Raw genomic sequence first — 15413 nt, 5'->3', positions numbered from 1 at the left:
GTCACTCAAAGTCACAATGTACCTAGTTTCTAGAGACCCTAGTTCCTACTTTCAAGCTGATGACTTAATAAATTTTCCCTTCCAAAGGATTATAATAACATGAACAGAAAACAAACTGTTTTAGGCAGCAATGATCTAAAATACAGATGTTCTTGAGCATGCATTCTTTTTTTTTGGAAGATTAGCCCTGAGCTAACTGCTGCCAATCCACCTGTTTTTGCTGAGGAAGACTGCCCCTGAGCTAACATCTGTGCCCATCTTCCTCTACTTTATATGTGGGATGCCTACCACAGCATGGCTTGACAAGCAGTGTCACATCCACACCTGGGATCTGAACTGGCGAACCCCGGGCCGCCAAAGCGGAACATGCGAACTTAACTGCTGTGCCACTGGGCTGGCCCCTCGAGCATGCATTCCTACTGGGGGCAAAAATTGGTTATTGGGGGCAAAAAACTCTTAACTTTTCATATGTATAAAGTACAAAAATATATAAAGTTCATGAACAGACATACAGTATATGGCTGGTATTGAAATTTCACAGGGATAGGCGATTAGAAAAAAAATTATCTAAAATAGCTCTTTAGGGAGGTGAGAATGAAAAATTTGAGAAACACTGCTGTAGATTCTTTTGCTAGGTTGGGAATACCTACATTAATTCCATTTGAGTGATAATTCAAAATCCCTGGATAAAACAGAAAGTCATGGTGATTCTATTTCTAACCAGTGTATTTGTGAATGGCTCCCAATCTTTGGCCTTTGTTTCTCCTAGCAGAAGTCACTAAAATTGTTCTAGTGTAAGGAAAATTCTAGGATTCAAAAAAAAGCATATGAATTATTAAGTTTACAACACATACAGATGGTACAAACCAAGAAAGTAAATTTATTTAAATTACTAAAATAGCTTTTAAAGTCATTTACAGATTAGCTGCTACAATTATTTTTCCTGAAAGATATAAGTAACATTAATTACTTTAAAATTATTTTGGTCAGTGAAACATTTAATAAAAACATTTGCTTCTCCATATAATATACATGTATAAAATGAGCCTTTTAAAAAACCTTGTTTTAGAATCCTCTATAAATCAGATGATTCGACTTTTGACATTCAGGAAGAAACTATAATAAGGGATGTGAATTTATGAACACTGGTAGTCCTAGTGGGAAGAAACTAGATCACACTCTACTACCAGTCGCGGGATCCTCACACGGTAAATGATGAAGCCAATAACTGGCTCTGGTACTCTAAAAACAAAATTTTCATTTAAAGGTTCGTAGACAATAAAAAAACACGGTGGATCAAAAATTTTAAGATACTAAGAAAACCAAAGCAGTTGGTAGATAAGCTCAGTTATAGATGCAAAGTTACAACCAAAATACTATAATAGTCCAGTAATGTACAGTAGTACCTTTTAACATTCTTCACATATGGTAAAGTTTACTTTCTTTTTGGCTTGAGGCACTCAATAAAATCTATCACGTGCATAGTAAATCCTTACTTTTGTTATAAGACCATCATTCAAGGACTTAGACTGTAACAAGTGGACACGCAGAAAATTAAATCCTTCTTCAACAGCCCAGAAAAGCTGGTTAACAAATGGTTTACCAATTCCTGAAACTGTATTTCTTGATTCAAAACAACAGCTTCAGGATATGTCCAAAATAAACTGCTCTGAATTTACCCATGCAGAAGAGTCAAATGAACAAATATACAAAATTTCATGATGTACATGCTTCGAAATCCTTGGGAGGACCAAAAATTTCTTAGAGGGGAAAAAAAACCATGTGAAAAACAAATCCCAAGAGAATTCTCTGAGAAAGGAGTTCACATGACTATGTTTGACTAATCTAAGTCTCAGTGGCTTAACATTTCACCTTGAAGACTGTTTTTTTCCTCCTTTCCTAACCCATTTCACAATTTCTCTCTTTTCTTTTGCTTCCTCCTCCCCGCCCTCCAAAAACAAAGGAAAAAAATTCAAACACACACTCAGATGACCTTTCATTACTTTTGTTCCTATAAGCGGAAGCTGACTAAGGAAATCACACCTAAATGATGTAAAAGAGAACAAAATGGGAAAACCCATGGTTGCATTTAGAGAGCTGTCTAACAACTCAACAAACTCAAAGACCTAAGATAAAAAATTGGGAAGATTCATAGGAAGGAGCCTACTCTCTCCCACTGGTCATATCACAGCGATGATTCGCCCCAGAATCTGAAGGGATCCTCTGTGGGACTGCAGATCATTTACAGTCCTCAAATACCATTAACAGAGAGCTCATGGAAATAAACGATTCTCTCAAATAACAGATCATTAGGTTATATATATGGATATTTCAGGTTTCCATAAGAACTTAACTTCCTTCAAAAAGAAACCAGTTCTTTCAAAAAGAGCTCTGAATCCTGTCTCTGGTTGGAAAGTCTGAAAAGTTCTCAGAACTTGAGACATGATTTTCTCTTCTGTCACCCCTTACAAGCAGATGCCCCCTTTCAGGGCATTTTCAGGTTGTATAGGCAGGACTAAGTGAGAAATTCGGCTCCAGAGCCCACTCAATTTGTCTGGGTCCATGTGTTTGTAGGAGTTGGGTGTGTCAGAGTTGGTGAACTTGACTTTGAGGAAATCCCTCACTTTCTCTTCAATTTCCTTTAGACCTAGACTGGTTTCAAGTGTCTCCTCCTCCAACAAGACAGTCAGGACTAAGGCTACGTCTTTGAAAGCTGCATTTTCATGGTCACAATACTTATAGAAGATCAAAGTGGAGCCTGCAGGCAGCGACTCGAAGCGGTGCACCACAGCTGCATTCTGGCCATTTCTGAATCCATTGCTCAGTTCCTGATCCACCTCTAGTTTGACAGCATCGCTGTCTTGAGTAGCTTTGCCTGCCCCATCAATCCTGATGGCACGGACACTGTGGACGGAAGAATAGGCATCAGCAATTTGTTCACTCAGGCACTTGAGTGCTTGTTCAGCATCTTGAGCAGCAGTGAGCAGCAAGATAGCAGGCTGAGGCCGAGGTTGGGAGCTATTAAGATGTTTCTCCAGGAATGTTAGGCTCCTTTTCCACAGCTTCTCATCTTGACCTTGGTACTTCTTCATAAGTTGTTTCATCCGGTTCTGGAACTCTTGAACAGCAGTGGTTTCCACCTCAGGAGTAGGAGAGAGCCAAAAGCTCCCAAGGGCAAGAGCAGCTATCAGAACGAGTAGCAACCACCACTTCGTCTTGACAAACGGTGCATTTTTGGGCTGTCCAGTCACTTCTGCGCAGGAAAACAAAATGACAGATATAAATATTATTTTATTAGATTCAGGTGACTTTTAAAACCAATACTAATCTTTATAAACATTAGATAAAAGAGGAAGAAATTTAAAGAAAGGAGTTGATAATTTACTTTCTTAAAGAAATAATTTCTCACAGGTTTTCAAGAAAATCTCACTGATAGGTTTTAAGTTATACGTATAAGTATGCATAAGCCTCTTCAATGTCAAAATGATAAAAGTCTTAAGAGGAAAAAGCAGGATTTAAATATATGAAATGGCATAAGCAGGTCAAAAATGATATAATTTATAAAGCAAAACTATTGCTACTACTGCTAATATTTGGGAGGTAACCAATATTAAAAGATACTTTACAAAATATTTTTTAATTTAGAATCTCAGAGTTCACATGGTTAATTATCCAAGGTGGAATTTTTTAAAGCACATAAAGGAATAAAGAAAAGGATGCACTATAAGTGAGCGTCTTCAATGTATTAGGATAGGTAGCCGTCCCTTTAATTACATGGATGCCTATTTTTTGTGGCATGCAAGTTAATTCTGGTAAAATTTAGTTTGCAACTCATCTCTAATTATTATTGGCAATAATTTACTTTCATCTAGTGCTTTTCAGTTTATAAAGCACTTTCTTATATACTTCATTTAATCATTCAATATGATGGCAACAATGGTACTATTACACCTTCTATTTATTGATTGACTGCTTTAGGATAATAATTGTACTACGGACCTTTTAGAGCAACAGTTCTCAAAGTGTGGTTGGTGGGGTACCTCGAGATTCTTTCAAGGGGGTCCTTGAGGTTAAATGTATTCTCATAGCACTAAGACAACAGTTGACTTTTTGTACCATGTTGACATTTGCATTGATGGTGCAAAAAGCCACGGTGGGAAAATGATGGCTGCTTTAGCATGAATCACAGGGCAGCGGCACAAACTGGACTAGCGTAGTCTTTGTATCCTTCACGGCCACACATTCACGGTTATCAGTGTCACCTAAGAATGTCTTTCATGAAGCAGTTAAAATTATTTACCTTATTAAAACTCAACCTCTGTGTAGAAATCTTAAGAGTCTGTGTGAAGAAGTGGGAAGCATACACAAAGCACTGCCGTGGCATGGCACCGTACAACAGTCGCCTCAAGGAAAAGAACTTTGCGCAACTGAGCTGTAAACTGAACTAGTGCTTTTTTCATGATATTTTTGCTTGAAAGAACCAGTGACAAACTATGATTAGTCAGACTTCCGTATTTGGCAGACATTTTTTTGAAAATGAATAAAGTGAGCCTACTGCTTCTAGGAAGAAAACGGACAATATCTGTTACCAATTATAAAATTCAAGATTTCAAGTGAAAATTAGGATTGTATAAATCTTGTGTCTGCCACCATGAGCCTGACAGCTCCAGTACTACAGACATTTTTGTCTTCAGATTGAGGTGCTATTAACAAATGTGATTTACACTGTATTACAAAATGTGTCAACATATGGAAGATCTATGTAACTTAGTGAACCAATATTTCCCAAATGACCAGCATATGTGACATTCCATTCAAGGTATAAGACCAATGGATTTTTATGTAATATAATACAAAAAGTTCATTAATATGATTTCAGATTTCACATTTCAAATAACATTTAGAAACTACCACTTGTTGAGTTTGAGTTTTAGAGAGTATCAAAAGAGAATACCCACAATTATCTGAAGACAATTAAAATTCTACATATCTGTATAAAGCTGGATTTTCTGTAGATACTTCAATCAAAACAATCTATTTTAACAGACTGAATGCAGAAGCAGATACGAGAATCCAGCTCCATTTTATTAAGTCAGACATTAAAGAGATTAGAAAAAATATAAAACAATTTGTCACTCTTCTAAATTATTTAAAAATAAATTAATAAATATTTTTTAAAATCTTCAACTTTAATTTTAAGGTAAATATGGACAGGTATAACCTATATTTTATTTTCGGGTACTTACTAATTTTGCTGGTGGAAAGTGGTACTGGGACCAAAAATTTTGAGAATCACTGTTATTTTCTTAGTACTCATGCAGGATAATAAACAGGATTAGAGAATTAAAGAAATTTGCCCCAAGGCTCTACAGAAGGTAAGTGGTCCAATCTAATTCAAATACAGGTCTGTAGACTCTAAAACCCATGGTAATCCCATTATGTCATGCTATGTGTTGTCTTTCTTTTGACTCAGCCAGGTTCACTCAGTTGATAGTATCAGTCACTTTACTTATTAACTTTTACTTTTGATCTTATGGACAATGAAGTGAAGGAGAAAAACCAGCTGCTGTTTCATAGAGTTTGTCCTTAAAGAATTTTTTTGCTCGTAAGATATCTACTTTTTCCTCTGAAGTGCTTAAAATACAGTTCTTCAAATAGCATTAAGTTATTTTGCTGTCAAAAAACTGAGAAACAATTATGGATCACCGATTTTAGAGACTCAATAAGAACTGAAGAGACAAACTTACGTTGGTTGGAGGTTGACGGAGACTGGTTCCAAAGTTCTGATTTCTGAACGCTGTCATCTAATGATAGGAGTGAGAAAGACGATCAATTTATGTTTCACAATTTAAGTATTTCCAATAGAGAAAGAAAACACAAATTCCACCAAGAGAAAATAGGCAGAAATCAGCCAGAAACAGAAGAAAGAGCAGAAGATCTGAGCGCCCATTAAATTGACAGCTCCTTGAGACACAAGGCCAATTTCTTTCATAATTATTTGCAGCATGTAGAGGTGAAGTACAAAGCATGCTCTTAATACATGAGTTTTGTGAGAGAAAGCCTTTAAGTATTTGACCCAAATTATTTAATGGGAGTGGTGAAACTTTTGGGACAAATAAGAAGACAAAGAAAATAAGCACAACTATAATAAAAGGAAACATATTATACCATCTGAAAAATTGCCATGTGGAAAACTCTTGCCTGGTGATGATGCTGTAAAGACGGGAAAAAGGACAAAATATGGATTATGGATTCCTGAGCTATCCGGATAAGGGGTTTTCACATAAAACTCAATCTTAATCCTCACGATTTTCTACCTCAAATTGATTCAAATATTTCTTCTGGTACTTCTAACTATTTCAAATATCAGTAATATAAATTATACTAAAAAAACTTTACCATTTCTGTTAACAGACAAGTAATTCTGTTTTAGGTTTGGGTTAAACAACAGATTTCAAAAATACCTTTCTCACAACTCCATCAAATCTCTACTTCCATCATTACTTTAGAAAACAAATTAAAAACTATCCCCACTCTTTCCTTTTTCCCTCCATCCTTGTGGGCCTGGCTGCAGATCTTAACATCTAAGAGAGAGGAAATGGAAGGACAGGGTTCAGAAGGTGGAGAGGCTGAGTTACTCATCTGCAGGACCTACATTTACCAATACTGCCATCTCTAACTCGCCTGGAGTTTTGCAACTTTTGTATATATAAATGATCTTCCTGGTGGATTTTCCTGGTGTTTACCAAAGCTTTCACTTGAGAAACACTGGACTAAACTGGAGGAATAAAATTAGCTCTGCTAAGATACAGTCTTAGTTTTGGTCATATGACAAAGAACCTCAAATGAAACAAAATGGCATCAAGCTTAAGTCTAAAGACATACTGTTTTACAATTACTAGTTTAGCCTAGGAAACGACATCATTTAGGAGCTTCAAAGCTGGTCTCCAAAGTTACAACTGTATTACTATAAAAAAAAAAATTCATCAGATAATGTTTATCCTGAATACTTCACTCCATGATTGCAAAGATCAAATGAGATAATACTATAGGAAAATTCTATACTATGATGGTATTAATGATGAAAAATAGCTAAATAATAGTTGTTATGTAACATACGCAGTATTTATACATCTCATAGAACATAAAATTAAGAAAACAAAATTAACACAAACAAGGGCTGGCCCAGTGGCGTAGTGATTAAGTTTGCACACTCCCCTTTGGTAGCCCAGGGTTCCCAGGTTTGAATCCTGGGTGTGGACCTACACAGTGGTGGCTCATCAAGCCATGCTGTATGGCGTCCCATGCACAAAATAGAGGAACACTGGCATAGATGTTAGCTCAGGGACAATCTTCCTCAAGAAAAAAAAGGAAGACTGGCAATAGATGTTAGCTCAGGGACAATCTTCCTCAAGAAAAAAAAATTAACACAAACAAAATTAAGAAAACAATTCCATTCAAAATTGCATGAAAAAGAATAAATACTTAGGAATAAACTTAACCAAGGAGGTGAAAGACTTGTACACTGAAAACTAGAAAAAAAACTGACGAAAGAAACTAAAGTAGACACAAATAAATGGAAAGACATTCCACGTTCATAGATTGGAGAAATAATATTCTTAAAATGTCCATACTCCCCAAAGCAATCTACAGATTCAGTGCAATCTCTATCAAAATTCCAATAGCATTTTTTATAGAAATAGAAAACAATCCTAAAATTCATATGGAACCACAAAAGACCTCAAATAGCCAAAGAAATTTTGAATAAGAGGAACAAACCTAGAGGCATCACACTTCCTGATTTCAAATACATTACAAAGTTAGAGTAATCAAAACAGTATGGTACTGACATAAAAACAGACACATAGACCAAGAAAAGAGAATAGAGTCCAGAAACGGACACGCAGATGCAGTCATCTGATCTTCAACAAGGGTGCCAAGATCACACAATGGAGAAAGGATAGTCTCTTCAATAAATGGCACTGGGAAAACTGAATATCCATACGCAAAAGAATAAAATTGGCCCCTAATCTTACACCATACACAAAAATCAACTCAAAGTGGATTAAAGACTTAAACATAAGTATAGAAACCATAAAACTCCCAGAAGTAACATAGGGAAAAAGCTTCTTGATGTTGGTCTTGGCAATGATTTCTTGGATATGACACCAAAAGCACAGGCAACAAAAGCAAAAATAGACGATGGGATTATGACAAACTAAAAAAGCACAATGAAATAGGTGATCGAAATCACAATGAGATATCACCTCATACCTGTTAGAATGGCTATTATCAAAACAACAAAAGAGTTAGGTATGTGGAGAGGATGTGGAGAAAAGGGAACCCCTGTAGACCGTTGGTGGGACTATAAGTTGGAAAAGCCACTACGGAGGTTTCTCAAAAAATCAAAAATGGAACTACCATATGAACTAGCAATCCCACTTTTGGATATATATCTGAGCAAATTGAAATTAGCATCCTGAAGAGATATCTGAATGCCCATGTTCACTACAATAATATTCACAATAGCCAAGACATGAAAGCAACCACTGATGGATAAATGGATAAAGAAAATGTGGTATATATACATACAATGGAATATTACTCGGCCTTAAAAAAGATGGAAATCCTGCCATGTGCAACAACACGGAGGACATTAGGCTAAGTGAAATAAGCCAGACACAGATGGACAAATACTTCAGGATACCACTTATGTGAGGAATCTAAAATAGTCAAATTCATAGAAGTAGGGAGCAGAACGGTGGTTGCCAGGGGCTGAGGGAGGGGGAAACAAGGAGGTTTTAGTCAAAGGGTACAAAGTTTCAGTTATACAGGTGAAGAAGTCCTAGAAATCTACCGCAGAGCACAGTTACCCATAGCTAACAACACTGTATTGTATATTTAAAAATTTAAGAGAGTAGATCTCATATTAAGCATTCTTATCACACATGCAAAAAAATAATAATAAACAGAGGGTGGGAGGAAACTTTTGGGGGTGATAGATATGTTTATAGTATAGATTATGGTGATGGCTTCACAGGTGTATACTTATCTCCAAACTCATCAAGTTCTATCCATTAAATACATAAGCTATTTATACATTAAATGTATGCCAATCATACCTCAAAAAAATGGTTTAAAAAAAAACCCCATGAGGATGGCAAGTGAAAGAGCATGAGAAACAGTCTTTTAGTTTAGAAAAAAAAATCCATCAAGATAACGTTTATCTTGAATACCTTACTCCATGATTGCAAAGATCAAATGAGATAATACACGAAAAGCTGTTATGTGCTCTTCTATGATTTTAATGATGAAAACTGACTAAACCACAGTCATTGTATAACGTATGTAATATTTATAATATTCATAGAACACAAACTTAGCAGGGTATATACTGCTGAAGCAGGGCAGTGTTAAAAAGGTAATGTCTATCCCTCTTATTAAAAACATTATTAGAGACAGTAACAAAATTCTCTAAAATAAAGATCTTTTTAAAAGCTAAAGCTCAAGTTTTCAAGTCTGAAGAGTATGGTAACAATCAATCGCTCTAAAAGTCAAGAGCAGAGGGCACACATCTTGCATAGTTATTATTATTGGTTATTACACACTATCTTGTTAATAATAAGCATTAATAATTATGTCATATTTAGACTTAAAAAACTATGTTTACATATATAATAAGCTCATCAGAATAAATGAGTTATAGGCACTATTATCTCTACTTTAAAGGTAAGAAAATTGAGGTTCACAAAGGTTAAGTGACTTTACCAAGATCACTCAATTAGTAAGTAAAAGAGCTGGAACTGGAACTGGAACCCCAGAGCCCTAACTCCAAACTCCCCTCTTTTTCTCCACACCACTTTTAGAGACAGGTTCCAAAGCACACAATCTTCCTCACACACACACACATGCACACACAAAAATGAATTGTGACCATTACTGCTTTAATGATGGAAAAACAAAGTCATAGAGGTTATCTTGTCCAATTAGTCATTTCATAAGCAAGAGAGATATAATGGGGATTTTTATTATATTATCTAAATAAAAGTAAGGGGATGCCTGATGACCTCGAGACCTACTATGGTTGTGATGAGTAAAAGTTAAGGGGCACTTAAGGCATGGATTTGTTTTACACTGTCAAGGGTTAATGTGGACGCATTGCTACACAAAGTATGATAGACTGAGTTCAGAGTGTGATTGCTACATCACATCCATCTATGGTATTTCCTAAATTCTTTTACATTGAATTCATCCTAAACCTAAACACAAAAATACAGTTTGTGGATTTCACCCTTTATTGCTTAAAATAATGGATACACAGAGCTGCTCTAAATAGTTATTTATATACAAGTAAACAAAGTCTGCTAAAAATAAAACACATACTGTCAAAAGAGTAGAATTTCATTATCATGTACAAATTGTACTGCTGCTAGATAGAGCTGACAACTTCTCAAGTCCAGACTCACCATCCATGGGTCTTCTTGCACCACTATCTACACTTTACACCCAGTCCGCCTCCTGCCAGTCCAAGCAGGTGGAAATAACTAAACTAGTAATCATAGCTGTCCTGTATTAATGAAATCACAAACAACCTAAATGCTTATCTGAAGAACTAAATATTTTTGTATCTTAAATAATCCAGAAAAACAGCAAATAAAATTATTTCAATAACAGTAGAGATTTATTAACTTACTTTGCATCCACGTCCTTTTTCTTGTGGTTTGCTCAACCCGTTGCTGAGGGGTTTTTTGATATCCCGAGCCTGAGGCAAACACATACACCAAGATACTATTTCACATACTTTGACAATGTACACCATGCTCCAGTGCTGTAAGTTAAATTTATCAGAAAGGCAAAACAAAGTTGGGGAGGAAAACAACAAAAGCAATAGGTTCAGAAGTAGAAGATAACGTCAAAAGATAACATCAGTGAGGATGAACCACTTCCCACAGCAAAAAAGGCAGCAAATAAATACACAACCACCTAACAGACAAATCCATGCCCAAGTCCTCTGCTCTGGTCTATGAGAATGACTGGGCTCAATAAAACTTGAACTTGATTTCAATGTCGTTTACAAAGAAAAAGTTAACCATTTACTCTTGCCAATAAACTACTTCTGGTAAAACAGTCCTGAACACATGTCCACATCGCAGAGTAACTATCACATACAGTACCAATGTGTGGTGCATTAAAAGGCAAAGAGGGTAAAATGACCTAAAATCCTATTCAAACTTTTTGTTGCAGAATAAGACAGGGTTAGAATTGGTTGACTGATAAAAGAACGGATAATCAACCACTTACTTAGCACTGAAGGTTGCTTATCAAGAGCTGTGAAGTCTCGATCTGGAACAGAAAACAGAGATAAGCTCATAGAATACTTGGAAACAAAAACAATGAAGATGTTTCATCCACATTTTACTTGTTTACTATGGACACTATAAACCAATAGTTAAAAAAAAATCAAACTTTTCATTCATCAGTCCCAAACATATTATATATATATATGTTTCCCCCCTTTTCCAAATTTCAAAATGTTCAGGAATTAGATAAGAAGCAGTCAGCTTTAGGATCAATAACATCAAAATAATGGCTAAATGTACTGAATGTTTACAGGCTATCAAGGATAATTTTACTTAATTCTCACACTTTATGCGGTGGATACTATTATTCTCATTTTAAAAACAAGGAAAGTGAAACTGATAATTCGCCCAAGATTATATATCTAAAACTAGCAGCACTGAGATACAAACCCAGGCAGTCCACATGTAATGGTATATACTATATAAGCAAATCTGTGGACATTGCAAAGTAGTTAGGGAGTGAAAGATGCTACTTCAAGTTTTAGAATGGCATTTAAGGACAACTGCAAAATGATACAATGAGACAATTAGGAAATGATATTACAAACAATTATAACAAGGTAAATTTCCAAACATGCTCTGAAGAAACGTTACTTCTACCCCTTGATACAAGTATCAAAGTAAATTTATTTTCAACTTTATTTTTTTCTAAATACAAATGCAATATATGCTAGCTGTAAAAGAAAGGCACCATTCTACAAATGTATAACTTAAAATTCATCAACATCTATTATGTACCTACTGTGTACAAAACATTACATGTAGGGACTCCATGGTGAATAAGACAGACAGATGCATATTCTTAGATTTGTTTTCAGTCTACACTAACAAAATACTTTTTAAAAAAGTAGACAAATGCTTTTTTAAGTTGTCTTTCATCAATTCTAAGAAATACTTTTTAAAAAACACTTCTGGGGCTGCATCTTATAATCAATGGTATGTCATGGTTTAACTAGATGGTCTTTCTTTCGCTGTGATACATAAAATCAATGGTATCTTAGGTTCAAGGAAATATATCCCGATCATCTATTCATTAGTATACAAAGAACTTTCATAACGAAAAGTATTTCACTGCATGAGTGTAGCCTAATTTATATAGGGAGATACATTTAAGAGCTTCCAAAGATCAAAGATTTAGAATAACAAAAGGCAAACATATAAGATGATTAATATTCCACTAATGATTTATGTTGGAGCTTTAGAGATTACATATATATATATTTACATTTTGAGATTACATATATATATGGTGGAATTCTATGAACACAGTGACTATAAAACTGATTTCCAAAGACTTTTTCTTTAAAAATAGTCTCCTATTTTAAAAATGATGATCTTGAAGGAAACAAAAGGTCCTTGAAGATTCTGCATATGAGGATATTTTTGGTTAATTAATAATTAATACAAATTCTGGGACTTGATTTGAAAAAGGAAAAAGAAAAAACAGTATCATTTCTGCTTAACCTAAGAAATACACATCCTTTGTAGATAACCTGCAAAATACAGAAAAAAAGCAAAAGAAAAATGTCATCAATGATTCTACCATCCTGAACAGACCATTGTTAGCATTTTAGTAATTACTTTCCAATCCTTTTGGTGTGTTATATTTTCTCAACACTTTAATATGAAAATTTTCAAAGTTGTAAATAAAGCTGTAAGACTTTTATATACCCAGCACCTAGCTTACCATTAATTTTTTACTATACCTGGTTTATCACTTATTTATTCATCCTTCCAAACTTTTGCAATAGTGTTGAAATCATACTGCATATAAAATTTTATATCCTTATTAGAATATGTCCATATAAGTAGGCTCAAACTACTGCATCAGTTAAACTAAAAACAATCAACAAATTTATACTAGAAGCAAGGATATTCAACAAATCACAGAAAGCAGTACATTTTTGCTTTTTAAATTCTAATTCAAGGTTTGCTACAGAGATGACGAATTCAAGAAGCAAATTCAAGATGCAGGATGAGATTTTTCACATTCATCATACCTCTTTTTCAACATTTACATTTAACTGCAAAAGAGGATCTTCAAAAACAACAGCAGCACTTGACCATGCACACAGTCTAAGACGCAACGCGGGAAACACGGCCTCACTCACTTTGTGCTGACTGCCAAGGTGATTCTGAGTGTTGACTCGAGGATCTGCTGGTTTGACCTACAGAGTAAAACATGAACACAGTGCAGCATAAAGAGTAAAACATGAACACAGTGCAGCATAAAGAGTAAAACATGAATACAGTGCAGCATAAAGAGTAAAACATGAATACAGTGCAGCATAAAGAGTAAAACATGAACACAGTGCAGCATAAAGAGTAAAACATGAATACAGTGCAGCATAAAGAGTAAAACATGAATACAGTGCAGCATAAAGAGTAAAACATGAATACAGTGCAGCATAAAGAGTAAAACATGAATACAGTGCAGCATAAAGAGTAAAACATGAATACAGTGCAGCATAAAGAGTAAAACATGAATACAGTGCAGCATAAAGAGTAAAACACGAATACAGTGCAGCATAAAGAGTAAAACATGAACACAGTGCAGCATAAAGAGTAAAACATGAATACAGTGCAGCATAAAGAGTAAAACATGAATACAGTGCAGCATAAAGAGTAAAACATGAATACAGTGCAGCATAAAGAGTAAAACATGAATACAGTGCAGCATAAAGAGTAAAACATGAATACAGTGCAGCATAAAGAGTAAAACATGAATACAGTGCAGCATAAAGCATATTCAACTTCTTAAACACACACTTTACGAGAGAACAATGAATACCCACACGAGTAAAAATATTCAGATAAATCCCAGGGAATTGAACACTTGGGTGTATAATTTATTTTAAAAAATAGCTTCTAAAGAGTTATGTTGTATCTAAAAAATTAATTATCCACTTTTTTTTAATTAAAGATTGGCACCTGAGCTAACAACGGTTGCCAGTCTTTTTTTTTTCCCCTTCTTCTTCTCCCCAAGCCCCTCAGTACATAGTTGTATATTCCAGTTGTGAGTGCCTCTGGTTGTGCCATGTGGGACGCCACCTCAGCATGGCCTGATGAGCAGTGCCACATCCATGCCCAAGATCCGAAATCAGTGAAACCCTGGGCCACTGACACGGAGCACGCGAACTTAACCACTTGGCCATGGGGCCGGCCCCTCTGAACACTTTTTAAAGAAAAAATATATAAGATATAGAACATGGCATGAGGTAAGGGAGATAATGAAAACTCTGAGTTGTGGAAAATTTTGCAAGTTTATAATAATGGATCTTCCTGAAATCACTAATACCCATTTTGCCTTAAATTTTTCTTGCAAGTGGTCAATATGTTATGTATCTTAGTCTACTCTTCTTAAAAACTTTTTTCCATATAAAAGTGGAGTTTATAACTAAATCAGTTTAAAAGTGACCAGATGGCTGTTTTGGAAACAGAAGCATTTGACACATTCAGCTGTGATGGCTAAATATTTTTGTTAGCATACACCTATTACTAAAAAAATTTTGAGCATCAATCTCCAAAATATTATTTCTTTCTAATATTATACCCATACATTACTGAAATATATTAACTAATGTGTTATGCATATTATAAAACAGACAAAAATAGACACTTTTAAATGATGAAATAAAAAATAAATATACATGAAATTCTAATACTTTCTTCCTGCATTCCAGTGGATCGTCTTGTGACTCTTCAGTGATCTCTGGCACAGAAGATAATTTAGGAAGATCAGTATTCTTAACAGGCCTGACCCTCTTTGTTCTTTAGCTAGAGTTTTCTTCTACACGTAAGCTATGGCATCAAACTTTCGGCTGTACGAATGGCTTAATTAGTCTCTACTTTTATTTTTTTATTTTTATTATTTTTATTGTTTTTTATTGAGTTAATGATAGGTTACAATCTTGCGAAATTTCAGTTGTACGTTATTGTCTGTCAGTCATGTTGTAGGTGCACCCCTTCACCCTTTGTCCCCACCCCCCACCCTACCTTTCCCCTGGTAGCCACTAATCTGTTCTCTTTGTCCCCAGGTTTAAATTCCTCATA

General features: G+C 35.1%; 1 protein-coding gene across 10 annotated transcripts in view; it reads right to left on the bottom strand.

Moving 5' to 3' along the window:
- Positions 1–860: 860 nt before the first annotated feature.
- The window catches only part of TOR1AIP1 (torsin 1A interacting protein 1), a 39329-nt gene continuing 24776 nt past the window's right edge, over positions 861–15413 (bottom strand). For 5 of the 10 annotated variants that reach the window (XM_008543578.2, XM_008543586.2, XM_070591719.1 and 2 more), the window contains exons 8-13: positions 13472–13528; positions 11302–11343; positions 10694–10762; positions 6169–6213; positions 5748–5804; positions 861–3253 (exon numbers count right to left, since the gene is read on the bottom strand). In XM_008543578.2, the coding sequence (XP_008541800.2) occupies positions 2466–3253; positions 5748–5804; positions 6169–6213; positions 10694–10762; positions 11302–11343; positions 13472–13528 (1058 nt within the window). In that variant the 3' untranslated portion in view covers positions 861–2465. The remainder of the gene's footprint in view (positions 3254–5747; positions 5805–6168; positions 6214–10693; positions 10763–11301; positions 11344–13471; positions 13529–15413) is intronic. The other 5 variants (XM_008543594.2, XM_008543601.2, XM_070591723.1 and 2 more) reach the window with 1 other exon arrangement.

The sequence above is a fragment of the Equus przewalskii genome, chromosome 23 (genome assembly GCF_037783145.1).
Source record: "Equus przewalskii isolate Varuska chromosome 23, EquPr2, whole genome shotgun sequence".
Classification (NCBI taxonomy): Eukaryota; Metazoa; Chordata; class Mammalia; order Perissodactyla; family Equidae; genus Equus; species Equus przewalskii.
Note: the sequence above shows the minus strand (reverse complement) of the source record. Positions and strands in the feature narration are given on the sequence as shown.